Source organism: Calliphora vicina, chromosome 3 (genome assembly GCF_958450345.1).
Source record: "Calliphora vicina chromosome 3, idCalVici1.1, whole genome shotgun sequence".
NCBI lineage: Eukaryota > Metazoa > Arthropoda > Insecta > Diptera > Calliphoridae > Calliphora > Calliphora vicina.
In genome coordinates, this window is record NC_088782.1 from 70,755,941 (window position 1) to 70,777,564 (window position 21,624).

General features: G+C 30.1%; 4 protein-coding genes across 6 annotated transcripts; 2 read left to right on the plus strand and 2 right to left on the minus strand.

Moving 5' to 3' along the window:
- Positions 1–754: 754 nt before the first annotated feature.
- LOC135954172 (cilia- and flagella-associated protein 52) lies at positions 755–8,607 on the plus strand. Its single transcript, XM_065504245.1, has 11 exons — positions 755–1,034; positions 1,103–1,211; positions 1,937–2,037; positions 2,100–2,203; positions 3,545–3,972; positions 4,031–4,203; positions 6,407–6,636; positions 6,713–6,929; positions 6,994–7,231; positions 8,117–8,260; positions 8,317–8,607. Exons 1-11 carry the CDS (start codon positions 811–813, stop codon positions 8,560–8,562), a joined length of 2,214 nt encoding a protein of 737 aa, XP_065360317.1. The 5' UTR covers positions 755–810; the 3' UTR covers positions 8,563–8,607.
- Positions 8,541–9,582, minus strand: LOC135954174 (uncharacterized). Its single transcript, XM_065504248.1, has one exon. The coding sequence runs from the start codon at positions 9,480–9,482 to the stop codon at positions 8,664–8,666; it is 819 nt and encodes a 272-aa protein (XP_065360320.1). The 5' UTR covers positions 9,483–9,582; the 3' UTR covers positions 8,541–8,663.
- Positions 9,583–9,627: 45 nt separating this feature from the next.
- LOC135954173 (protein PF3D7_1417600-like) lies at positions 9,628–17,486 on the minus strand. Of its 2 annotated transcripts, none has more exons than XM_065504247.1 (14): positions 16,979–17,486; positions 16,839–16,916; positions 16,496–16,624; positions 16,295–16,435; positions 13,975–14,109; positions 13,320–13,550; positions 13,164–13,226; positions 12,939–12,992; positions 12,776–12,859; positions 12,096–12,170; positions 11,836–12,021; positions 11,613–11,750; positions 10,206–10,340; positions 9,628–10,081 (listed from the first exon to the last, which is right to left on the minus strand). In XM_065504247.1, exons 1-14 carry the CDS (start codon positions 17,406–17,408, stop codon positions 9,768–9,770), a joined length of 2,193 nt encoding a protein of 730 aa, XP_065360319.1. In that variant the 5' UTR covers positions 17,409–17,486; the 3' UTR covers positions 9,628–9,767. The 2 variants fall into 2 exon arrangements, with proteins under 2 accessions (XP_065360319.1, XP_065360318.1); XM_065504246.1 differs by having other exon boundaries at positions 13,152–13,226.
- A 1,279-nt stretch (positions 17,487–18,765) lies between these two features.
- Positions 18,766–21,520, plus strand: LOC135953882 (putative serine protease F56F10.1). 2 transcript variants are annotated; one of them, XM_065503907.1, is made up of 7 exons: positions 18,766–18,923; positions 19,114–19,626; positions 19,880–20,115; positions 20,181–20,316; positions 20,382–20,822; positions 20,887–21,056; positions 21,266–21,520. In XM_065503907.1, exons 2-7 carry the CDS (start codon positions 19,187–19,189, stop codon positions 21,385–21,387), a joined length of 1,545 nt encoding a protein of 514 aa, XP_065359979.1. In that variant the 5' UTR covers positions 18,766–18,923; positions 19,114–19,186; the 3' UTR covers positions 21,388–21,520. The 2 variants fall into 2 exon arrangements, with proteins under 2 accessions (XP_065359979.1, XP_065359980.1); XM_065503908.1 differs by having other exon boundaries at positions 18,772–18,836.
- The last annotated feature ends 104 nt before the right edge of the window (positions 21,521–21,624 follow it).

Genomic DNA, 21,624 nt, shown 5'->3' on the forward strand with positions numbered 1-21,624 from the left:
GTTTGCTGATAACTTGGCCAATAAGCGTTTAATCAAGAAAATAGACTTAGGTTATTTGTCTCTCAATAACGCTATTTATTATGTACTGATATTTTATTCTATGACCAAACCTACATATACGTATATGAATAAAAATTATTATTCAACAATACGTTTTCTTTTCTTTTTAACTATTTTTACCCATTTCAAACCGCTTCTCACAAATTCACAAATCGAACACAAGCATTTTTTAATTTGGACAGGACAACGTCTGTCGGGTCAGCTAGTCTATTATACTAATATCGTTTTCAATAAATATATATGATATTGTTACGAAATTGTACTTGAATTCAAATATAACGATTTTAACGGCTGATTTAAAAGTAGCATAATGTACATTTATTCGATTATTTTACATAAAATTGTTCGAATTATTCGTTATTCCGAAATGGTAATTTTTAAATTGTTCGTAAGAAATTATTCGATTAATCGAACGATCATTATTCGAATGAATACCCTAGTAGGTACATAAATGTAAAATTTCTTCAGCCATTTATTTCTTCTTCTAATTTTATTTTAAACACCTGCCTTACCAACTATGGCAACCGTAAAAAACAATTTATTGAACTGTGAAAATATTATTGAAAATCACCGTTAATAGTTACCGTTAGCAACTCTACTTTAAACAATTTCCCTTTTTTTATTTTAGAAATGGAAAATTATCGAAAATCACACATTTCTATCTAAGATTTAATCTAAAGATTGACAAGTTCAAAAACATTCATACAAACTATATTTTTATATATTTTTCATACAATAATTTAAAATAAAATGAGCGAAATATTAGAAACTAAAGAAACTGTTAAACGTTTAGAACCTCGTGCCATTTTTGGTATAAATGGAAATGTTGTCTTTGGTCTACATTTACATCCCGATGGCCAGCATATTATATTTCCTTTGGGTACGAAAATCGGTATTTGCAATACGAAAACGAATAAACAAGAATTCGTAGGTGGTCATACGAATAACGTGTCCTGTTTGGATCTGAGTAGAAGGTGAGTAAAATATCTTATGTCTTTCAATTCAAATGATATATTTTATTTGTAAATATTTATTTTTTTAGTGGCCGTTATATGGCTTCGGGTCAAATAAATCATATGGGTTTTCCTGGTTATGTGATTTTATACGATTTTGCCAAAAGACGTGAAATAGTGAGACATGATCTACACAAGGTTAGTATAAAGTAAATTTAATGTTTTAATCGAAATCTGTTTTAAAATAATATACATAATACCATGAATTATTAGGGAGTGTTATATTTTTCAAAGACTATCTGAATTTCGACATACATTCAAATCGAAACTTGTGTTCCAGGATGAAAGTTATCAAAGGATAGAGTAATAATTTTACGTTGCGCTAATGTAACTGGAACAAAGAAAATTAAACACAATCTTCTTGGAAAGACAAATAAACCTCGCTCCATTCGTAACAAAGCGTTGCCAGTAATTTATCTGCATTCAATTAAAGCGTTTTTTAAGAACAATTAGTAAAAACTAAAAATTATTTAAAGAATGGGCTGACAACATATCGTTCCGAATTTATATATCAGGTGGTGTTGGTGACGAATTCAGAACTGGTATATAAATTCGCCTTGTATCATTCATTATTCAATTTGCTTTTGTTGTTGTTGTTGCAACAGTGGTCGCTTAGTGAACTCGGGTCATTTCGGTGCTATTTGTCTCTGTAAATTAAATTGATTTGACATTATGTCCAAGCAGGTGTTTTTTCTTATCCATGTAACTTACATATTACCTATTGTTCTTAGCAAAATGTGTCCCAAATAGTTTAGATAGCTCTTTTTTCAATCTTTCGAAATCGGAAGACATCGATTTCAAAAGTTGGTTCACTTGACATGAAATCTTCCATATATATTTTTATTTTAATTGATAAATTTTAGGTTCGCGTACAATCGATTTGCTTCACGGCCCAAGATAAATATATGATTTCTGCTGGTGGACGCGATGATGGCACTATAATTGTATTCGATATAGAAACTCTGTAAGTTTTCCAAGTATTCAATATTCGACAATAATAAATAATTCAAATATTTGTATTTTCAGCTCACCAATTTGTAGATCAGTTGCTGCTCGTTCTATAAATGGCAATGCTTTAGTTGTACGAGCATTATTTAAGAATCCTTCACACTTTCTGTCAGTTGGAGATCGTAAGTAAATTAATACATATGTGTATTAGACCGATTCGTTTTCCGAAGAATTTTCGGTAACACCCAAGGCGAATTGTCTACAACAAGTACAACATTTACAAAAAAAATTTTTTTTATGTGGTTTAAGCCGTCAAAGTTTGCCTGTTGTTTTTGTTACTTTTACGTTTGTTGTAACATTCGCCGTAACAAACACAAGATAATTTGACAGCTCAAACATCTAAACAAGTAAAGTAAACAATAATCTGCTGTGCTATCGAAACCACCTGGGGCCGAATTACCGCATTCGATATCGAGTAAATTCTATCGTAATTTTCTTATTTGAGATTACGGCATTCGATATCGAGCATGAAATTTAGTAGATTTTGTTATAATTACGATATCGAAATTATTTTTCGATACGATAGTTCATTCGATCACGAGTGCGGTAATTCGGCCCCTGGTATATAAATTCGCCTTGGTAACACCCTTTAAATAAAGTTTGGATCTTCTGAAGAAACCATTTCGAATATTTCTGTTCTATGTTAGTACTCAGATATCTCAACAAAAGTTAAGTTGGTTAGAATTGCTGCATTATTTAACCTAGCCTAGGACTTATAAATCATAAATGTTTGAAATTTTAAAAAAATACCCACATCCGAAAAATACCTCCATCTGTTTTTACCAAAAGGTGGCTTACACCTCTTTTGTATTGATATTTGGTAATGTATATAATCCAATTTAAACTACAATTATTGTAATTTATCTCTAAATCTTAACCGTTAGAAAGTATCTTAATAATTCCATTAAGGACTTAAAATATCGAAATTGTTCAGTTTTAATATAAGGCCATCAGCGCAAAAGTGGTGTAACCCACAATTATTGCTTGCTTCACTGTGTTAAACCAATAATTGTGGGTTACACCACTTTTGCGCTGATGGCCTTATATTAAAACTGAACAATTTCGATATTTTAAGTCCTTAATGGAATTATTAAGGTACTTTCTAACGGTTAAGATTTAGAGATAAATTACAATAATTGTAGTTTAAATTGGATTATATACATTCAGATTTAAAGTTCTCTATCGAAACAATTTTTCAAGATTTAACTTAGTTGGACCTCTTAAATCATTCAATAAAAAAATAGTATTGAATTTGACCAATTATTCGAGTTCAAATATGGTTGGATCAACATTGGACAACTAACATATTGTATACTTCTTTTAAAACGTAGACTACTTATTCGAAAAACCTTATTGATTTATGGTTTAATTTAGTATTAAAAAACATTTTTTCGCTGGCCGGTCTCATATACATACATTTAGCAAATTATACAAACTTATCTTAAATTTTTTGTTTACTTCAGGCCACTTAAGAATTTGGAGTATCCATAGGGAAATGAAAAAGTTGAACGTCCATGATGTCTATGTGGGAAAACAACAGAGACTTTATGTGTCCGTATGCGTTGATCGCAACGATGCATACGCATATATTGGCACACAAACAGGTGATGTTGTGAAAATCTCTCTAAATTGTTGTGATAAAATGAATGTAGTGAAACCGGGACATTTTGCCTCAATGATGGGTGCCTATGGAACCCATAACACTCGTAAACCGTTTGGAAAGGATTGCGATCGTTATGTTAATGGTTTGAGGGTAGTACATATCGTAGGAGATGGTCTTTTGCTGATGGGAGCCGGAGATGGTGTTGTCGAACTAGTTGAGGAAAGGAGAGACATAAAAGACAATGTGTTTAAAAATTATCCTAATCCCACATGGCCCATGTTGAAGACTGTACGTTTTTTTATGATTTAAGAAATACAATTTGTTTTACTAATTGTATTTTTTTCAGCTAAAGAAAACTAAAGTAAATGGATCCATTACATCATTGGTAGAAATCAATCCTATAGAGTATTATATAGCTACGGAATCAAATGAGATATACTTGCTTAATATTAAAATATTTACTTTAAAACTTTTAAAGACATCACATAAAAAGGCGGTACACAATATAGCATTTCCCAAGTATGTATTTTAAAGAACTTAGCAAGAATTTTTTCAGTTTTGCGTCTTCGGATTGAAAATATTTAGTTTTCCAGGTGGAATAGATCTTTTTGTACTTTTCAAAAAAAAAAAAAGGTTTAAACAAATTTCTTTGGGCAAAAATTAGCTTTGTGCAAAACATTGACAAATTAAAGGATTTTCAACCTTAATAGTCTGTGGCGGCCATGTTGTTTTGGCAGCGCACAGTGGTATAGAAAAAATATAGGGAAATAAATATGTAACTTCTGTAACTTCTTCTATAAGGAATTTATTCTTTTTGAAAAGCTAACTTTTCATCAAATATTTTAAATGAAAAAAAGAATAAAAATTGTTGATACCGAGGGGACCTGGGGGGTGGTTATGTAATTCGATTCGAAACGAAACGAAACACTTTCGAAATACAATGTATACAAATTCGAACGAATTTCTTTTCAATTTGAAAAATTTGTATCTATGCAAAAATTCAATAAAAAACATTTTTTGTCATATTTTTCGAGTTATATACATTTTTGAAAAGTAGACAAAATCCTCTATCCATTGATATATAATACTATGTCTGCCTTATGTTTTTTATGTGGCAAATTAATTAGGGAAAACTTAACAATTCGCAGAGAATTTACCTGAAAATTGATTTTTTTAGTTTTTTGGCTATAATATCCACATCAAGGTCGGAGTTATCGGAACCCTTTACAAAATAATTAAAAACATATTGGGCCATCTAAAATCGGTTACTATATTTTTAAATCGAATATGCGATTTGAGAATTATTGCCTTAAAGTTGAATTATATAAAACAAGTAAGAGTGCTATATTCGGCTATGCCGAATCTTATATACCCTTCACCTTTGTTGTGGATGCATTATTATTTTTTATAATTAGTATACATATATGTATGTACATTGCCCACTTTCAGCGTACAGCATCCTAAATTTATCAAGAACACAAAAAACAACAACAACGCCAAACGAAACAAAACACCAAAAGAAAAAACAAAATACGCAATTGCGTATTACATTACCTTACATTACCTTAAGGTAATGAAACCAACACACATCCAGAATATATATACTTTATAGGGTCGGAAAATTATATTGTGGAAATTACAAACGGAATGACAAACTTATATATACCCTTCTCACGAAGGGTTTAAAAATAGGTGTTTTTTTAATGGACCTGGTCCACTCGGTATCAAAATTTTTTTTCATTATAAATATGTGGTGAAAAGTTAGCTTTTCAAAAAGTATAAATTCCTTATACATCCTCTTAGAAATGTTTGGCGATAACTTAAAATGAAAAAAAATACATTTTTCCCAAAAAATATGCTAAAAATCGCCGTTTTAAAATTTTTTAAATTCGAATGCATATAACTTTGGACTTTTTTAAACAATTCCTTTTCTGTTTGACACACACATGTGATGTTAGTCCAATAAAAGAAAATCGGGATATATTTGGATCCGCTGTTATCAAAAATCTGGAGTAGGGTGGGTAAAAATGTTGAAAATTTAATTTTCAAATGCGAATAGCTACGACGAGGATTTTTGTAATACTAGACGAGTCATTTTTTTGAAATCGGAATACAAACGAGGTGCCCAACTTTGAGGACCCTTGGTCGCGTTTCTGAGGACCCTTGGTCTCGACAACACTTCCTCTTTGTGCATGTGAAATTTCATTCAAATCGGACTTACCGTTTAGAAGTTACATATTTATTTCCCTCTATTTTTTTCTATACCACTGTGCAGCATTTGTTAAATCTATTATTATTCAGACACGGATGCCAAATCATGAAGTTATACGATTGAGTAGGAGTCCAAATTATAAAATTTTATTATCAATTTAATAATTGTTAAACATTTTCCCTGCAAATGCTACTCAATGAAGTAGCAAAATATCGGAAATAAAATAACAATTAAACATTGTTTTTATATAAAAGTGACCTAAAGCCCATTAAATTATAATATTTAAAATCGAAAATAATAAGTACATCACATCCTTTTAAGTTTTCAAATCGTTTCGTTTTCGGATACGATTTCCATCACATACCTAATATTTATTGAACTTTTCGGAATTAAAAAAAATCAAACAGAATCTGAAGGAGCTAAACCAAAATCAATCGAAAATATCATCACCAATTCTGAACGGAATGTGTTATATAATTTATTATCTGATTATTTTTATTTGTACTTTAGAAATTTGTCTTCAGTTTTTGCCACTGCCGGTTATGAGACCATACGTATATGGTCCACCAAACGTTTCCAAGAACTGTTGCGTATAATGGTGTACAATTTCCAATGTGCTGCCATAGAGTTTAGCTTTGACGGCAGTAGTATTGTATCAGCCTGGAATGATGGAGTCATTAGGGCATTCACACCAATACGGGGTAGACTCATATATGCCATACCGAATGCTCATAATAAGGGTAAATCTGCTTAATATATTGTACTACAAAATATATAATTTTACTTGGAAATATTGAAATTTGTTGTTTGCTTTAGGTTGCAGCGCCTTGGCGATTTCTTCAACTGGTCGTGTTTTAGTCACCGGTGGCATTGAGGGCCAAGTGCGTGTATGGAAAATTGAACCGTACCGTCAAAGTCTATTGGGAGTTTTAAAAGATCATTCAGGTCCCATAACCTCATTGGATTTTAATAAATCAGATACCGAAGTTATATCGGCCAGTAGCGATGGTTCTTGTGTCATTTGGGATGTTAAGTAAATGGGTTAAAATTAAATATTTTGAAATGTTTTACGATTGAGTTTTTTCTTATTGTTTTAGCCGTTTGACCCGCAAAACTGTTATAACGGCCAATACTCAATTTATGAATGCTAAATATTTTCCCACTGGTGTTCAAGTCTTAACTTGTGGCACTGATGGTCGCATTAGCTATTGGAGTGTTTACAATGGCAGTTTGATACGTGAATTACAAGGTTCATCCAAATCTTCAGTGAATTTTGTAGCCATTAATGGAACTGGAGATTATTTCGCTTCTGTGGGCAGTGATCAGATGGTTAAGGTGAGTTGGTACCATCAATAAGCTTTTTAAATTATTAGAAAAAATGGCTAGAGTCAAGTTTTCGAGCATTTAAAAACCAAAATAATAAACGATTTTAATACATTAATCGTTGCAGAGTTCCCATAGTATTAGCTTAGCTTTGGTTTGTGTGATGTTTTCTTCCGCAAAAAATAATGCTTAATAATCTGGCGAAATTCTCTTTATTCTAAATTCTCCTCAAGTCACGTGGTAGTCAATGACGCAGCTTGTTCAAATTTTGACAGGCGTCAATTGACAGATACCTGTTAACAGGAACAACGTTGCCATTTCAGTTAGGTGGCGGGAAATTCAAAAAGTCTCGGTCTTATTCGGGGTTATCATAGAATCCAATCATTGTAGGAATCGCTTTTGAAAACGACAGAAAAAGTACATTGGATCGTAAAATCGAAAGTTATTAGTTTTATATTCGATCTTGAACTAAATTCTTTATTGGTTACTCCCTGTCTATACCTGATAAATTTTTATCATGATAAACGTCAAAATGGTTATCAAGATAAACAATGATCAGGTATACTCTACATTTATTAGTATTATTGCTTCGTTATGACAAAATTATTAGTGCTTTTGCTCAGACAACTTTGTCTTGACAACAAACGTCATTAATTGTTATGATAAATATTTGTAACATTGGATTTCATAAATCAAATGTACCTTTTTTGTCGTTTTCAAAACCGACAATGATTGGATTCTATGACAATCCCGATTGACATACTCAAGCACATAATTATATAACTGAGTGTATAACATTCTGTAGAAATTTGGAAAAAATTACTTGTCCAAATGATTATTTTTATAGAAAACTGGACTAATTATTGTCTATTAATTTGTCAAAATATCTAATTTCAGCTTTGGGACTATAATAAAGGCATAGTTGTGGCTCAAGGTTCTGAGCATGCATCGGCAGTTAAGAGTGTGGCATATAGTCCATGTAGAAAATTCTTTGTAACCGGTTGTACTGATGGCGCCATAATAATATGGGATGTTCCACAGGTAAAATAAAAATTACTATTACAAAAATAAATTTAAAAATAATGATTCAATCCTAGGAACATTGGGGCAAAAACAATCCGATACCATATCTTAGCACTTCCGCCGAAGTCAAATCTGTTAAATCGGAACCGCGAATACCGAACAGTGCTCGTAGTCATCATAGTCAACAAAAAGAAAACATAGATGGTCTAGTGGCCAATACACCCAAAAATGATGTCTGCTGCATAGAGTGTCCGCCCGTAAATGTCAATAAGAAACCCGAAGAGAATTGTAAATTTATGGCAGATGTTAGAAAATGTTAAATTATATTCATTGTATATAGAATACAAATAAATTTATTTTATAACATAAAATTTTATTTCTATTGTGATTGTTCTTTTTGGGCTTCGTCAATTTCCTTGTTCTACCGCTCTTCCTCATGACGTTTTTTGCGTCTCTCTAATTCTTCTTGAGCGTGTTGCTCGCGTTTTTTAATTTTGTCTTCCTCTTCATTCACATGTTTTTTATATCTGACATTATCTTTTTCTGCTGTAGGTGGAGCTTTTTCTCCTTTTTTGGGTGGTGGGGTTTGAGCTTGCTTTTCTTCTGCTTCACGGTCTAAACGTTCTTCTTCCTCTTCGGGTATTAAATTATTTGGTCCATGGAACAACGATGTCTTACCATCACGCCATGGAAAACGTTTAGTACGTCTGTACATGTATTCATAGGGAATATATTCAGGTTCTGGACCCTCCTCTCTGGTAGCTAGAACAATAGCAGACAATCCCAGAGCTAATGGAACTAAAGCATACGAAATAGCTTTCCACTTTTTCGCATTTGTCTTGGGTATTTCATATATGTCACATTTGTCCAGTATATAATATCCTCCAGGAGGTCCAGGATCTTTAGGTTGTACTGGCTTAGGTTGACCACATTTTTTACCTTTTTTCCCCTTGGGTGCAACTTGTTTATTGCAACCGCCAGCTTTCTTAGGCCCACCCCTTCCACTTTCTGCAGATTGTTGACTCTCAGCTGATACTGAAACAATCGACATAGATTTACATGGATTAAAAGCAATAGTTATTGCAGGAGTTGATCTGTCAGTTCCTTCCGTTTGAGCACCCAAAGCATCAGTTAAGCTTAATGCTGCTTCTGGCTGTTCGGCGGCTTTGGAATATAATTTATACACATTATTATGTATTTTGGAGAATGTGAGGTTTATAAAAGGCTTTAATCTCAACATTGAATTCAAAATTTAGCTTTAAAATTAAAAATACGTTTTAATAAATATTTATTTTTTTCAAACAATTCAAATTTTATTTGTTAAAATAGATGAATATAATTTTAAATTAAAACTGACAATAATTTCGAAATTACAAATTGTGTATTAATTGTTAAAATATAAATGAAACCACTGTGATCTTTATTAACGAAACAATTAGTTTTAGATTAATTTAGAACGCATCGATCGTATTCTGGCAAACTGTGATGTTTTATACCAAATGCAAATAATTTCAAATAAAATCAATTATGCCTCATCTAATCTGGGATCTCTAAGATGATCTTGTAATTTTTCGCTTTCATTTTCATTATCATTTAAATTTTCTTCCTCATCATTTTCCTTTGACTCAATTTCATTTAAATCTGTTTGTTCATTTTTCGATTTTTTACCATAAAAAATTGGTAATATTATCATTGATAATGGATCTTCGCTAGATCTAGCATAACGCATATGTTTAAACATCTCCGCGGCTCCTACATTGCTTATTGTGTAAACTGTCAGTCCCAGTATTAGAGGTAGTATGGTAAGCGATACAGTGCGCCAGAATCTAGAGGGACGTGCTGAAACGATATCAAAAATATGTGCGAATTTAGTTTAATTTCGGGATTTCGGGATTTCTGGTTAAGTTTTTTATTATTTTTATTTTTTTTTTATTTGGAAATAAAGTTTCTTATATAAAATTACCTTTCTTTGTGGTTGTTGTTTCTTTATTGGTTGCTGTTTTATCTCCACCATCTCCTCCCAGACCACCGCCACGATTACCTCCCCTATTAAGTCTTTTCGATTTAGTTAACTTGTTTGTTTTTAAAGTTGCTGAACCTTAAAAACAGCATACAATTTTAAAATTTGATGTAAACTTTAACTTTGATAGAAATATTTAAATTAAGTCAATTGGTATAATTTACGGTGGTTTAAATTTCGTGTTCAGCTTTAATCGAAACCGAGGTTTTTCAAGACTTAAAACAAAAACCGACAATTATTTTTCGATTCTTTCTTTTTGCACTAATATCAACAGAAAAATTTAAAATTTAGAACTAAAAAACAAGATTTGGATCCGAACAATAAAATTAAAGCCATATACGATCGAGCTTCAACTAGTGTATAACCCACAAGGAAAGAAAGGGTTGTCTCCCTAACCACAAACCCATTGGGATGAACAGAGTACATAAATATAAAAGCCCGAGATGCCGAGATCTAAAATGAAGTTCGTGCATCATGAAACTTCTAGAAGATGGCAATGTGTATATAAATAGTAACAGCAGGCTGCAGTCAGTCAGTTTATGATAGGCGCTGTTAGAATTAACATCAACTGTATTACCAGTATATTCTTGGACATTATAAAATGTGTGTATTTAAAACAGCGATGTTCACGCCATACAACAATTGTTCGAAAAATTTAAACACATTTGTTACGCTCTTTTAAAGAGGGTAATAAATGTCTCATTTTTTCAGAAATTCAATAAGCATTGTTGTTGGTTGGTTTTTGGATGAAGCATAGCAAACACACGCGTTTCAATTACAATTGAACACAAAAAAAACAAAGTTAAAAATAAATAAAAAATTTGCGAGTATTTCGGCCGTATAATGTATATTCTTTCATTTCCTTAAAATTTAAATTATATTCATTTAATAAATTGGTTTTATTTGACAAAAATTCTAAATTTAAACTTTCTTCATTTTGTTATTATTTTAAGTGTTTGACATTATGTTTGCTGGGTAGCTCTCTCACCAAATATCTTCATTTTTATTTTTGAACATCACTGATTTAAAAGTGTGACTTATTCAATTGTTGTGTAAATTTAAGTAAATAAAGAGTAGTTACAAATTTAAAACTACCGATCGCTTTTATTTGCAATTAAAAGAATACGGTTTATTTAAAATAAATAAACCAACGTTTTTAAAAGGTAAAAACTTAAAAATATTTAATAAACTGGCCGAAATCAAAAAACCCGAAACTCTAGTTTAGATCAATTATGTTTGATGATGTTTAATATTAAATTGAAATTCCCAGTTTTATGGACAGCTAAGTAGTCCGTAATTACATCAATTAGATCATTTTAAACCAACGATTCCAACTAAAATTCTTCTTACCCAGATTTTTATGATTACTACTCTTTGGTGAGGGTCGAGCTCCTTTTGAAACTGTGTTGACAGATTTAAATGTTGCCTCTACATCTTTCAATTTATCTGGAGCCATGTATTCGCCAAACATACTTTTAGGGCAACCAGCTGATGAAATGTGGCCACAGTTATCGTTATAAAAAGGATTTTTAAAAGTAGTTTTTTTAAATTTTAATTTGATCAAAACACTTACATTTCTTTAAAAAATTTTTGGGCTTTTCTTTAGCATAATCCGAAAGAGTAATCTTATGAATACAACCCGAAATATTAGTAACTTTACTTGTATTTGGATTTTTAGAGACTTCTAATTTTGGATTGGTTGAGGTTTTAAGAATAGCATTTCTGTTGTTACAATGAAGATTGGATCGTTTTGTGGATTCTATAAATAAAACATAAAATGTTTCAAAATAAAACCGGTTTCGTTGGGAAACTAAAAGTATTTAATAAACTTACCTTTAGTAGAATTTGTTATGGATTTGGAATCGTTAATTTTGGAATTTGGTGATGGTTGATTATTTGTTTTAGGGTCTGTAATATAATAAGCAAAATAATGGCGTTGCCTAGTTTAATTCCCTATTCATAATGCTGGCCACAAATGTTAATCTATCACTCACTTTCTGACTCAATATTGATTTTAAGACTTTATATGGGAGCTATGATCAAATATTGATCGATCCAAACAAAAAATCATTTTATGAAATCTTTTTATATGGAAATTATTTTTGTGTGGATACTGGTTTTCAATAGGCATTTACCATAGAGACATATTCATGGAAGAAATTTGTATGGACCTAGGAAAAATCATGGACCGATTCTTATTGTTTCCAACAGGGACTTGGCCTTTTATCATAGGAACAACGTGTGCAAAATTCCAAATTCATAACTCTGGTTATACTTGACCGATTTTTTACATTTTCAATACCAAAATTTTTTGATCAAGAAAGAGAATTGCGGAAAATTTCATCCTGAGACCTTCTCTCTAGCCCTATCGTGACTTCAACAGACAGACGAAATTTTATAAGGACCCATGATATATATACTTTTTGGTTCTACGACCAATATTTCGATATGTTACAAACTGAATGACAAAATCAGTATCAATTTGGTGGTGGGTATAAAAATAAAGTATTTACCTTCAGTTATTTCGTTTTTAATTTCAGTTTTTCCTATATCTAAATTATTTTTTGTTGTTGTTGAGATTTTTAATAAATTTGTGGCTAAATAATATAAATAAATGTACATACATAATTGATTAATTAAATTTTCATATCTCGTCGTAATTCTGAATCCACTTACCAATATTCGGCAATGGTTTCGTTTTATTATCCAATGTTGAACTGTTCATTGGTTCTATACAAAATTAATTAAATTTTGAGGATTATAACATGATTATAATATTTATCTAAGGTTTATTAAATAAATTTTCCATATAATAAATAGTAAAGTTTATAAAAGTAAAGTTTATGGAAAAGATTAATAAATTAACAAAATAAAAACAATACTTCATACCAAATTTCATACCTGGTTCGGTGGGAAATAATATGCCCTTGGGTTGGTCAACTGATACAGCTTTTTTAGTTTTATCTTGGAAATTTTATTAATCAAATTAATATAATTTAGTAGTATTATATAAATTTTAAAATTTAATTTTATAATAAAATGTTAGCATAAATTCACCTTGTTCATATTGTTCTGAAAGTTTATTCGATTTCAAGCGTTTTGGAATTTTTATTTTGGTCTTTCGTTTTGGATGGGCCTGGTATAATATTCTTATATTTTCGCTATTTTTGAAAACTGTACTTTTATTTGGACTTGAGATGTTGTCGTTGGAAATTGTTTTGTGCAATGAATCCTTTTCAGGTAAAATTGTATTTTTAATAGTATTTACTGTGTCTTCAGTTTTTGGAACTAGAATATTGAAATAAATACATGTTACATTATCAATTTCTAATAAAAAGCAAAAGAATTTCCCCATTGTCAGTCAATAGAAAACTTATATTTTATCTTTATATACACAGAAAAAATAAATTCATAGTTGGAATGAATTTTGTAATAAATATTATTAATCGAATATGTCTTTTTTTCCCAAACTTTTTTCTTTCAGAATAAGAACATGTTCATAAATATTATAAAATTGTACATAACGGAAATTTTTGCTTTTACGTAAATTGTATATTTTGCATTATCTAATGAATCAGTTCATACTATTTAAGAAATTATTTATAACTGTTATGAATTGAAATCAATAAAACCCAATCATAATATTTATGTTGAAACTTTTTTCTGTGTAGGGTAGAAACATGTTTAGGTATTTCTAATTAGTTCACTTTACCTTGCAAACTTGTTGAATTAGGTTTCTTTGAAACGCTTTCAATTTTTTGCGGTGAAATTTCAATATTTATATTTTCAGTTGGTAATTTTTTTTCATCTTCAAAGTTGGTTTTTATTCCCATAGCGGTTTTTGATGCTGTAAAATTATTATATTAATTCAAAATTAAGTAAAATTAATTAAGCATATAAATTAATTTTTAATTTTATCAATAATTTTCACAATGTTTAGTTATTTTTATACCCACCAAAAATATGGGGGGTTGTATTGAGTTTTTCATTCCGTTTGTAACATATCGAAAAATCGGTCGTAGATCAAAAAGTATTTATATTCTGGGTCCCTATAAAATTCTAAGATTATTAAAACAAGTCCGTCCGTCTGGCTTTCTGTTGAAGGCACGACTGAAGGACGAAAATATGATTTATTGACCAGAAATGGTTGGTATTGAAAATTTGCAAAATCGGCGAAGTAGAACCAGAGTTATGGACCATATAAGATGACATTTTTCAAAAAATTATTTGCTATTTTCTTTAAATATATCAGATGATACTATAAAATTGTGCACACGTCGTTTGAAAACTGTCTGTGGAAAACTGTAAAATTCGGTCCATAATTTGTACTAGCCCCCATAGAAATTTCTTCCCGGAATATATTTCTACCTTTCATAAATGCCTATAAAATAGTTGTAATTATACATAATGTAGCAAAAACAAGTAAGAGAGCTATATTCCTCTGTGCCGAATCTTATATACCCTTCACCAAATTATACTTCAAAATAAAAATTTTAAATATTTTTAGGTTAACAAAATTTATTAGTTTTTTTAATTTTTTGGAAAATTTTTTTTTCGAATTGTTTTTTTTAATTTTTTTTTAATATTTAGCGAAATAAAACTTTTGGTGAAAAAAAAAATTCGGGTTAAAAAATATTTTTTCCGATTTTGACCCATTCTAAATTACTATGGTATTTTATACGTCGTTGCAAAGGTCTTTGAAATATCTATCATTAGATATCCATATTGTCTATATTAATGACTTAGTAATCCAGATATAGGTCAAAAATCGAGGTTGTCCTGGTTTTTTCCTTATATCTCAGCCATTTGTGGACCGATTTTCTCGATTTTAAATAGCAACCGAGCCGGAAGATATTGATGTATGAATCGTGTATGTAAGTTATTTGGGGGCTTCGGAAAGTTGATTTCAACAGACAGACATGGCTTAATAGATTCCGCTATCTATAAGGATCCAGAATATATATACTTTATAGGGTCGGAAAATTATATTGTGGAAATTATGACAAACTTATAAGTTTCACGTAAAAAAATATTACAAAACTATATTTTGTTTGAATCAGTCCATATTTGACAATAACTCTTATACAAAGTCCACTTCCGAAAATCACTTTAATACGCATAAAAATCGCAATGAGTTTGAAATTCGACATCAATAATCATCATATACACAAACAATAAACACAGTTCCTAATTTCATGAAGATGGGCCCATAATTGATCATATCTTCCATATAAGATCCACTTCCGAAGAACAAAATAATCAACATAAATGTCTTATAAATATCGATATCGAAATGTTACTCAGATCACTTGTATGTATGCAGATATAATACTATTGGATTTTGTAACGATCAGTCCATAATTGACAATATCTCCCACATAAGATCCACTTCCATTATTCTCGGAACAACCATAAAACTCTTGTAAATATCGTTATTGAGACGAAATTGAACCAAAATAATCATCAAATGATAAATAAGGTGTAACTTTGTTCGGATGACTAAACATTCCCGATAACATTTAAATGCAAGAATACAGCAAAGTGAAATTTACCTTAAAATCAAGAGAATCAGATTAATGTTTTATACAAAATGAACAACAATCGGTGCCCTTATTATAATGGTGATTTAACCTAAAGTTATTATACTGGCAGTTTTCATACAAGAATTATTTTAACAGATAGTATAACTTTAGTTTGCTATTCTTCTCTGTCATGTGTAGTTTGCGAAAAATTAAACAATTTTTACGAAAATTAGCAATAAAAGTTATTTAACTAGTGATAATTTCAAACAAAATTCATTGATTAAAGAATTGATTCCATAACCATTCCAAAAAACGTGTGTATCTATCTCTACAACACTTTTCTAAGTGAAAACTTTAATCAAAAATCATTTGTCTTGAAGTTCATTTGAACTGGCACTTGTTGTGGAATTAATACATTTTTCCTAGATTCTTATGGAAATCAGAAATTCATTTTCTGTAACTGGAATTTTTACCCACTACTTATTTTAATGCTAACTTTGTTTGACTCACCTTTTAAAACATTTTCCTCAGATTTCAAATTATTTTTATTTTGATAATCTAGATTGGATTTTGTTAAATGTTGAGTTTCCCAATTGCTTATAGTATTTTTGATGTCCATATCTATTGACTTAACATTTGAAGACTTTTGATCTAAAAATATATATATTTTTTTGTTAATTCCTAAACAAATTTATCAACTCCAAAACTTACCATTTAAGGAACTGATGGGTTTAATTTGTATATCTATTATAGCATTATTTGTTTTAATGAGTTCTGAAGATGGACCCTTGTTAAGATTAAAATCTTTTAAGTTTTGAGATTCCATAAATTCGACATGAACTGTTTAAATTGAAAATTCATAGATTTTTTATTTTTGGATTTAATAGTGGCAGATGATTTAGATAATTTTTTAATTAATTCTTAATAATCCAATTTTTTTTTGGAAGATAATAAGCATATTTTAGTAAATGTTAACAGGTTTCGGTACAAATTATTCAAATTTATATGTGATCTATATCTGCATCTATACACGTGATATTTAAACCATTCTTACCTTTTTTGGGTGGTATGTGAGACTGTACAATACCCGGATTGTTGTTGAGCACTTCTTGATTGTCCATTTTTAAAGTAGCTACAGGTACATTTTTAATTTGTATATAAAAAAATACAAGTTTGTAATTTCATAAAACTAACCTTTTTTAAATTGCAAATCATTATTGTGCAGGGTAATTTCAGTTAATAATTTTTCACTACTTGATTCTGGTTGTTTCTTAGATTTACAACTTTTGTATTTCATCTGGGAGGTTTTTAAACTTTTCACTTTGGATCTTCTTCGAAGGAATTTTTTCTTTCGTTTCTGTATTAAAATCTTTGTTTTATTAGAACTTTCTGTTTGTTGTCCATCTCCCTTTTTATTACTGGAACCCATATTACGGGAAATTTGAAAATTACTACCCTTATACGCACGTATTGCTGTAATACTATTGTTTTCTTGAGGTATTAACAACAGATTTGTGGGATTTTTTGTAAAACATCTCCGTCTGGTCATTATACTACTCAACCCATTTTGTTTGAAAGTAGAGTATTTGAGAAATTTTGTCAAAACAGAGAATTTGGAAAGCATTTATGGGAACGTTTTTTTTTTGGATTTTTTTTAAAAAAATTACAAAATTTTGAATTTAGTTTGAAAGGAAATTTTCTATTAATAGTTTTGAAATGTACTTTTTATAATTTTTATTTGAAATCAAGTGAATTAAAGTACTTTTGTCAGTACTGAAAAACAATGGGGCAAAAATTACAAAATGTGATAAAATATTTGCTTATCAGAATTTTTAAATCAATTTGCCGAATAAAAACATTACTAAATTAATCAGGTATGAATAGATTTATAAATTTTGGTTTTCACAATTTTTTAATGTAAATATTGAATGTTCTAAATGAAAAGAAATTTACATACTAGTTTTTAAATTTAACTAATAATGGTATAAAATTTGTATTTTGCTAGTACATATACTAATAATAAAATAATATTTGACTTAGGCCGGGAAACTTATTAAATTTTAAACATAATTTAGTCTTAATCAAAGATTATTTTTTTAGGAATCTGTATCCAATTCGAGCCATATTATCTTTTATGATATGAATTGGACTCATATCTTGCCCTAAAAATCAGCCCCACACCATAATATTAACACCGCCAAACTTGACTGTCCTATTCGAGGTCCAGTCTCTTTCCCTCTGTGCGTCTTACAAATGTTCTCTCATCACTGCCTCTTAAATTGTATTTGGATTCATCCAAAAAGAGAATAATGTTGCATTTCAGTCCCGACCGTTTAAATGTTCTTTGGAAAATTGTATGCGAGCAGTATGATTTTTTAGAAATAAAATAGTAGAGCAATGAAATTATCTTGTCTTCGAGAAGTTTTTGGAGGTTGTCTTCCTCTCAAGATATGTCGTGAGGCATGTACTGCAAAATCCTCACGAAATATCTTTATAAATTTTGAATCTGCTGAATTATTAATTGAATTTTAGCAATAAAATCGTTTATTATTTAAGTTATTAAATTTTCGTAAATTTAGACTCTAGCTATTTTGACTATTTAGAAAACATACATACATATGTATGTGCGAAAAAATAAATTATCAAAAATTATCTTTTTCTTTTAAATTATCTTTTTGTTTTAGTCTTATGAAGTATAAAAGTTTCCTTAAAATCAATTCAGAAAGTATGTCCCCATTATCTTTTCAATTTCCCATGCCTGGTCAATACTAATTTGCTGTAAACAACATAAATCAATGCTGTTAAACATCATAAAATGCTATTAAATGTTTGCATGATTATGTTAACATATGTACATATGTGTATATCTATCTCGCTCTCGCCATAACTAATGTTACGGTAAATAAAATGCATTTGTTTTGTTTTTGTATTTCACTAGTGAAGCTTTAATATACCGCTAATAACAATAACAACAGCAGACAATCCATTCGTTAATCATCGTTTTAAGTGGACGGTTGTGCTTCTTCGTAGTGTGTTGGCTAACTTTTTATTAGTAAATAAAATTTGCAAAAATTTCTTTTGTGTGAATATTTTGTATATAACAAAAATAATAAAATTAATTGATTTTAAACCAGAGCAAGTGAGCGCAAATAAAATTATTGCACAAAGTTTAAGTGATTGGATTTGTAATTAAATAGATAATTTAATTATAAAAATAATAATCGAATTATGTACTTACATAAATTTGAATTAAAATTGCAATAATTAGATTATCAGTACTGATATTTAATATTGAACTATTATTATTGTTTTTATTTTTATTTATTTAGAACACTCTCCATCAAATCATTTTTATAACTTGACCTGAACAGATACTCATACACACCAACACACAACAACAAAATGAGTGTCTCAGCACCTCATTATCTTCGTAGGCTGTGCCTTGTTGTTTTGGTCTTGTTTGTTTTTTTGCAAACTGATAAGAATGGTGTAGCTGCTCTAAACAAAAACTATCGCTTGGGACGTTATTGGCATGGTTTCCTTGGTGAACCCAGTAAAATTCCTTCTTTGCAAAGTGCACACGAAACCGTTGATTTATGGTTTGAACAACGTCTTGATCATTTTTCCGATAGAAATAGTGCAACCTGGAAGCAACGTTACTTTGTCAATGAAGAATACTATCGCAATGATACGACTGCACCCATATTCATAATGATTGGTGGTGAGGCTGAAGCGGCCAAAAAGTGGATGCACGAAGGCGCTTGGATACATTATGCTGAACATTTTGGTGCGTTATGTTTTCAGCTGGAACATCGTTTCTATGGAAAATCGAGACCAACGAGGTTAGTACAAGTATAAATAGCTATGGATGTATGTCCATATATCGATTCTCCAATATCCTTCTCCTTGGAATGTAACATAGTATTAAGTTTAAAAAAAGCTTTTTTAAAATTGTTTTACCGGAAAAATTATTTTCTGCTCTATTTATCTAATATGGTGAAGGGTATGAAAAATTAAGAAATATGGGTTTGGTTCCACAGAGAAGTCACGCATTCTTCTAAGAATATAATCATTTTTGTTTCTATTTTCTTCTAGCGATTTGTCTACCTCCTATTTACAATATTTAACATCCAAACAAGCATTAGCCGATTTAGCTTCATTTATTTTGGCCATGAAACAGCAATATAACTTGGCTCCCACCCAAAAATGGATTGCATTTGGCGGCTCTTATCCCGGTTCTTTAGCAGCATGGGCCAGAGAAAAGTATCCCGATTTAATATACGGATCTGTAAGCTCAAGTGGACCGCTTTTGGCCAAAGTTGATTTTACCGGTAAAAAATAATAAATTATTTAAGTTTAAATAAAGTTTTCATTTTAAAATGTTTTTTTTTTGCAGAATATTTCGATGTAGTTAAAGATTCGTTGAAAAGTTATAAACCGGAATGTGTAGATGTTGTAAGTAAAAGTTTTGCTCAAGTGGAAATTCTCATGAAACACATGATTGGTCAACGTAATTTAGATGAAAAATTCAAGTATGTTGTTATATTTTGCTAAGTATTTAGTAAGATTATTAACAACTTTTATTATTTAATTGCAGAACTTGCACACCCATTAAGGATTCCATTGAAAATAGTTTAGACATTTCCAATTTCTTTGAAAATGTAGCCGGCAACTTTGCAGGCGTAGTGCAATACAATAAAGATAACAGTCCTCATGCCACCATCACTATAGATGAGATATGCGATGTCATGCTAAATACTACCATGGGTCCACCTGTCACACGTTTGGCTGCTGTTAACAGCATGCTTTTAAAACAATCTGATCAGAAATGTCTCGATTATAAATACGATAAAATGATTAAGGAAATGCAAAATGTTGACTGGTCATCGGAGGTGGCTAAGGGTATGCGCCAATGGACTTGGCAGACCTGTAATGAGTTTGGTTTTTACCAAACTGCTGAAAATAGCACAGACACCTTTGGTGATCGTTTCAATGTTGACTTTTTCATCAAACAGTGCATGGATATTTATGCCGATAAGTAGGTTTTTTTTTTTGTAAATTTTGTAATATTTTGTTAAATTTCATAAATTTTTTTAAAACAGTATGGATGCTAAATATTTGAATTCTGTGGTGGCCGAAACCAACAAATACTATGGTGGCTTAAAGCCTTCGACCACAAATGTTTTGTATGTTCATGGTTCTATTGATCCTTGGCATGCCTTAGGTTTGGTAAATGCTAAAAATCCTAAAACTCCTACAATATTTATAGAAGGTAAGTGAAGTTATATGTTTGTTTTTAAATTTCGAGGAGTGTGGGTCGCATTAGTGTGACGCTTAATATAAAAATATAATGAAAAAAATTTTCTTAAATAAAATTTATTAACTATTGTATCAAGTGTCAAATAATGTACATTTAAGGTATAATATTCGGAATATGGTTTGATTGCAAGACAAAATAACAAAATTGCCTTTTTGTTTTAGGAACCGCACATTGTGCCAACATGTACGAACCAATCAAATCCGATCCACCACAATTAGTTGCAGCTCGCCATAAAATTATTAAGTTCCTGGCTAAACTTTTAGAGAACTTTGCTTTTGCCTAAAAAAAGAGCAACAATATGTACATAATACTGATAAAATTAATATAAAAATTGTATAACAATTAAAAATTCTTTTGTAAATTATTAGTTGTAAGTGAAATTTTTTTAAATAAAATTTGCATTGCTTTTAACAACATTTTCAAGAGTTTTAAACAATATAATACCCTTTCGACATAAGTTCCTCTAAATTATCTTTATCTACCGAAATAATCTAAAATAGCGGTACCGTTACCTTTTAAC

Bases quoted from the DNA above. Each gene is read 5' to 3' on its own strand.
- LOC135954172 (XM_065504245.1), top strand. From the start codon at position 811: ATGAGCGAAATATTAGAAACTAAAGAAACTGTTAAACGTTTAGAACCT. The intron at 2,204-3,544 runs GTAAGTAAATTA...TGTTTACTTCAG, and splicing joins CTTTCTGTCAGTTGGAGATC to GCCACTTAAGAATTTGGAGT. The intron at 7,232-8,116 runs GTGAGTTGGTAC...ATCTAATTTCAG, and splicing joins GCAGTGATCAGATGGTTAAG to CTTTGGGACTATAATAAAGG.
- LOC135954174 (XM_065504248.1), bottom strand. From the start codon at position 9,482: ATGTTGAGATTAAAGCCTTTTATAAACCTCACATTCTCCAAAATACAT.
- LOC135954173 (XM_065504246.1), bottom strand. From the start codon at position 17,408: ATGCTTTCCAAATTCTCTGTTTTGACAAAATTTCTCAAATACTCTACT. The intron at 16,625-16,838 runs GTAAGAATGGTT...CAATTTAAACAG, and splicing joins TCACATACCACCCAAAAAAG to TTCATGTCGAATTTATGGAA. The intron at 13,551-13,974 runs GTAAAGTGAACT...TCAATATTCTAG, and splicing joins TAATTCAACAAGTTTGCAAG to TTCCAAAAACTGAAGACACA.
- LOC135953882 (XM_065503907.1), top strand. From the start codon at position 19,187: ATGAGTGTCTCAGCACCTCATTATCTTCGTAGGCTGTGCCTTGTTGTT. The intron at 20,116-20,180 runs GTAAAAAATAAT...TTTTTTTTGCAG, and splicing joins GGCCAAAGTTGATTTTACCG to AATATTTCGATGTAGTTAAA. The intron at 20,317-20,381 runs GTATGTTGTTAT...ATTTAATTGCAG, and splicing joins AATTTAGATGAAAAATTCAA to AACTTGCACACCCATTAAGG.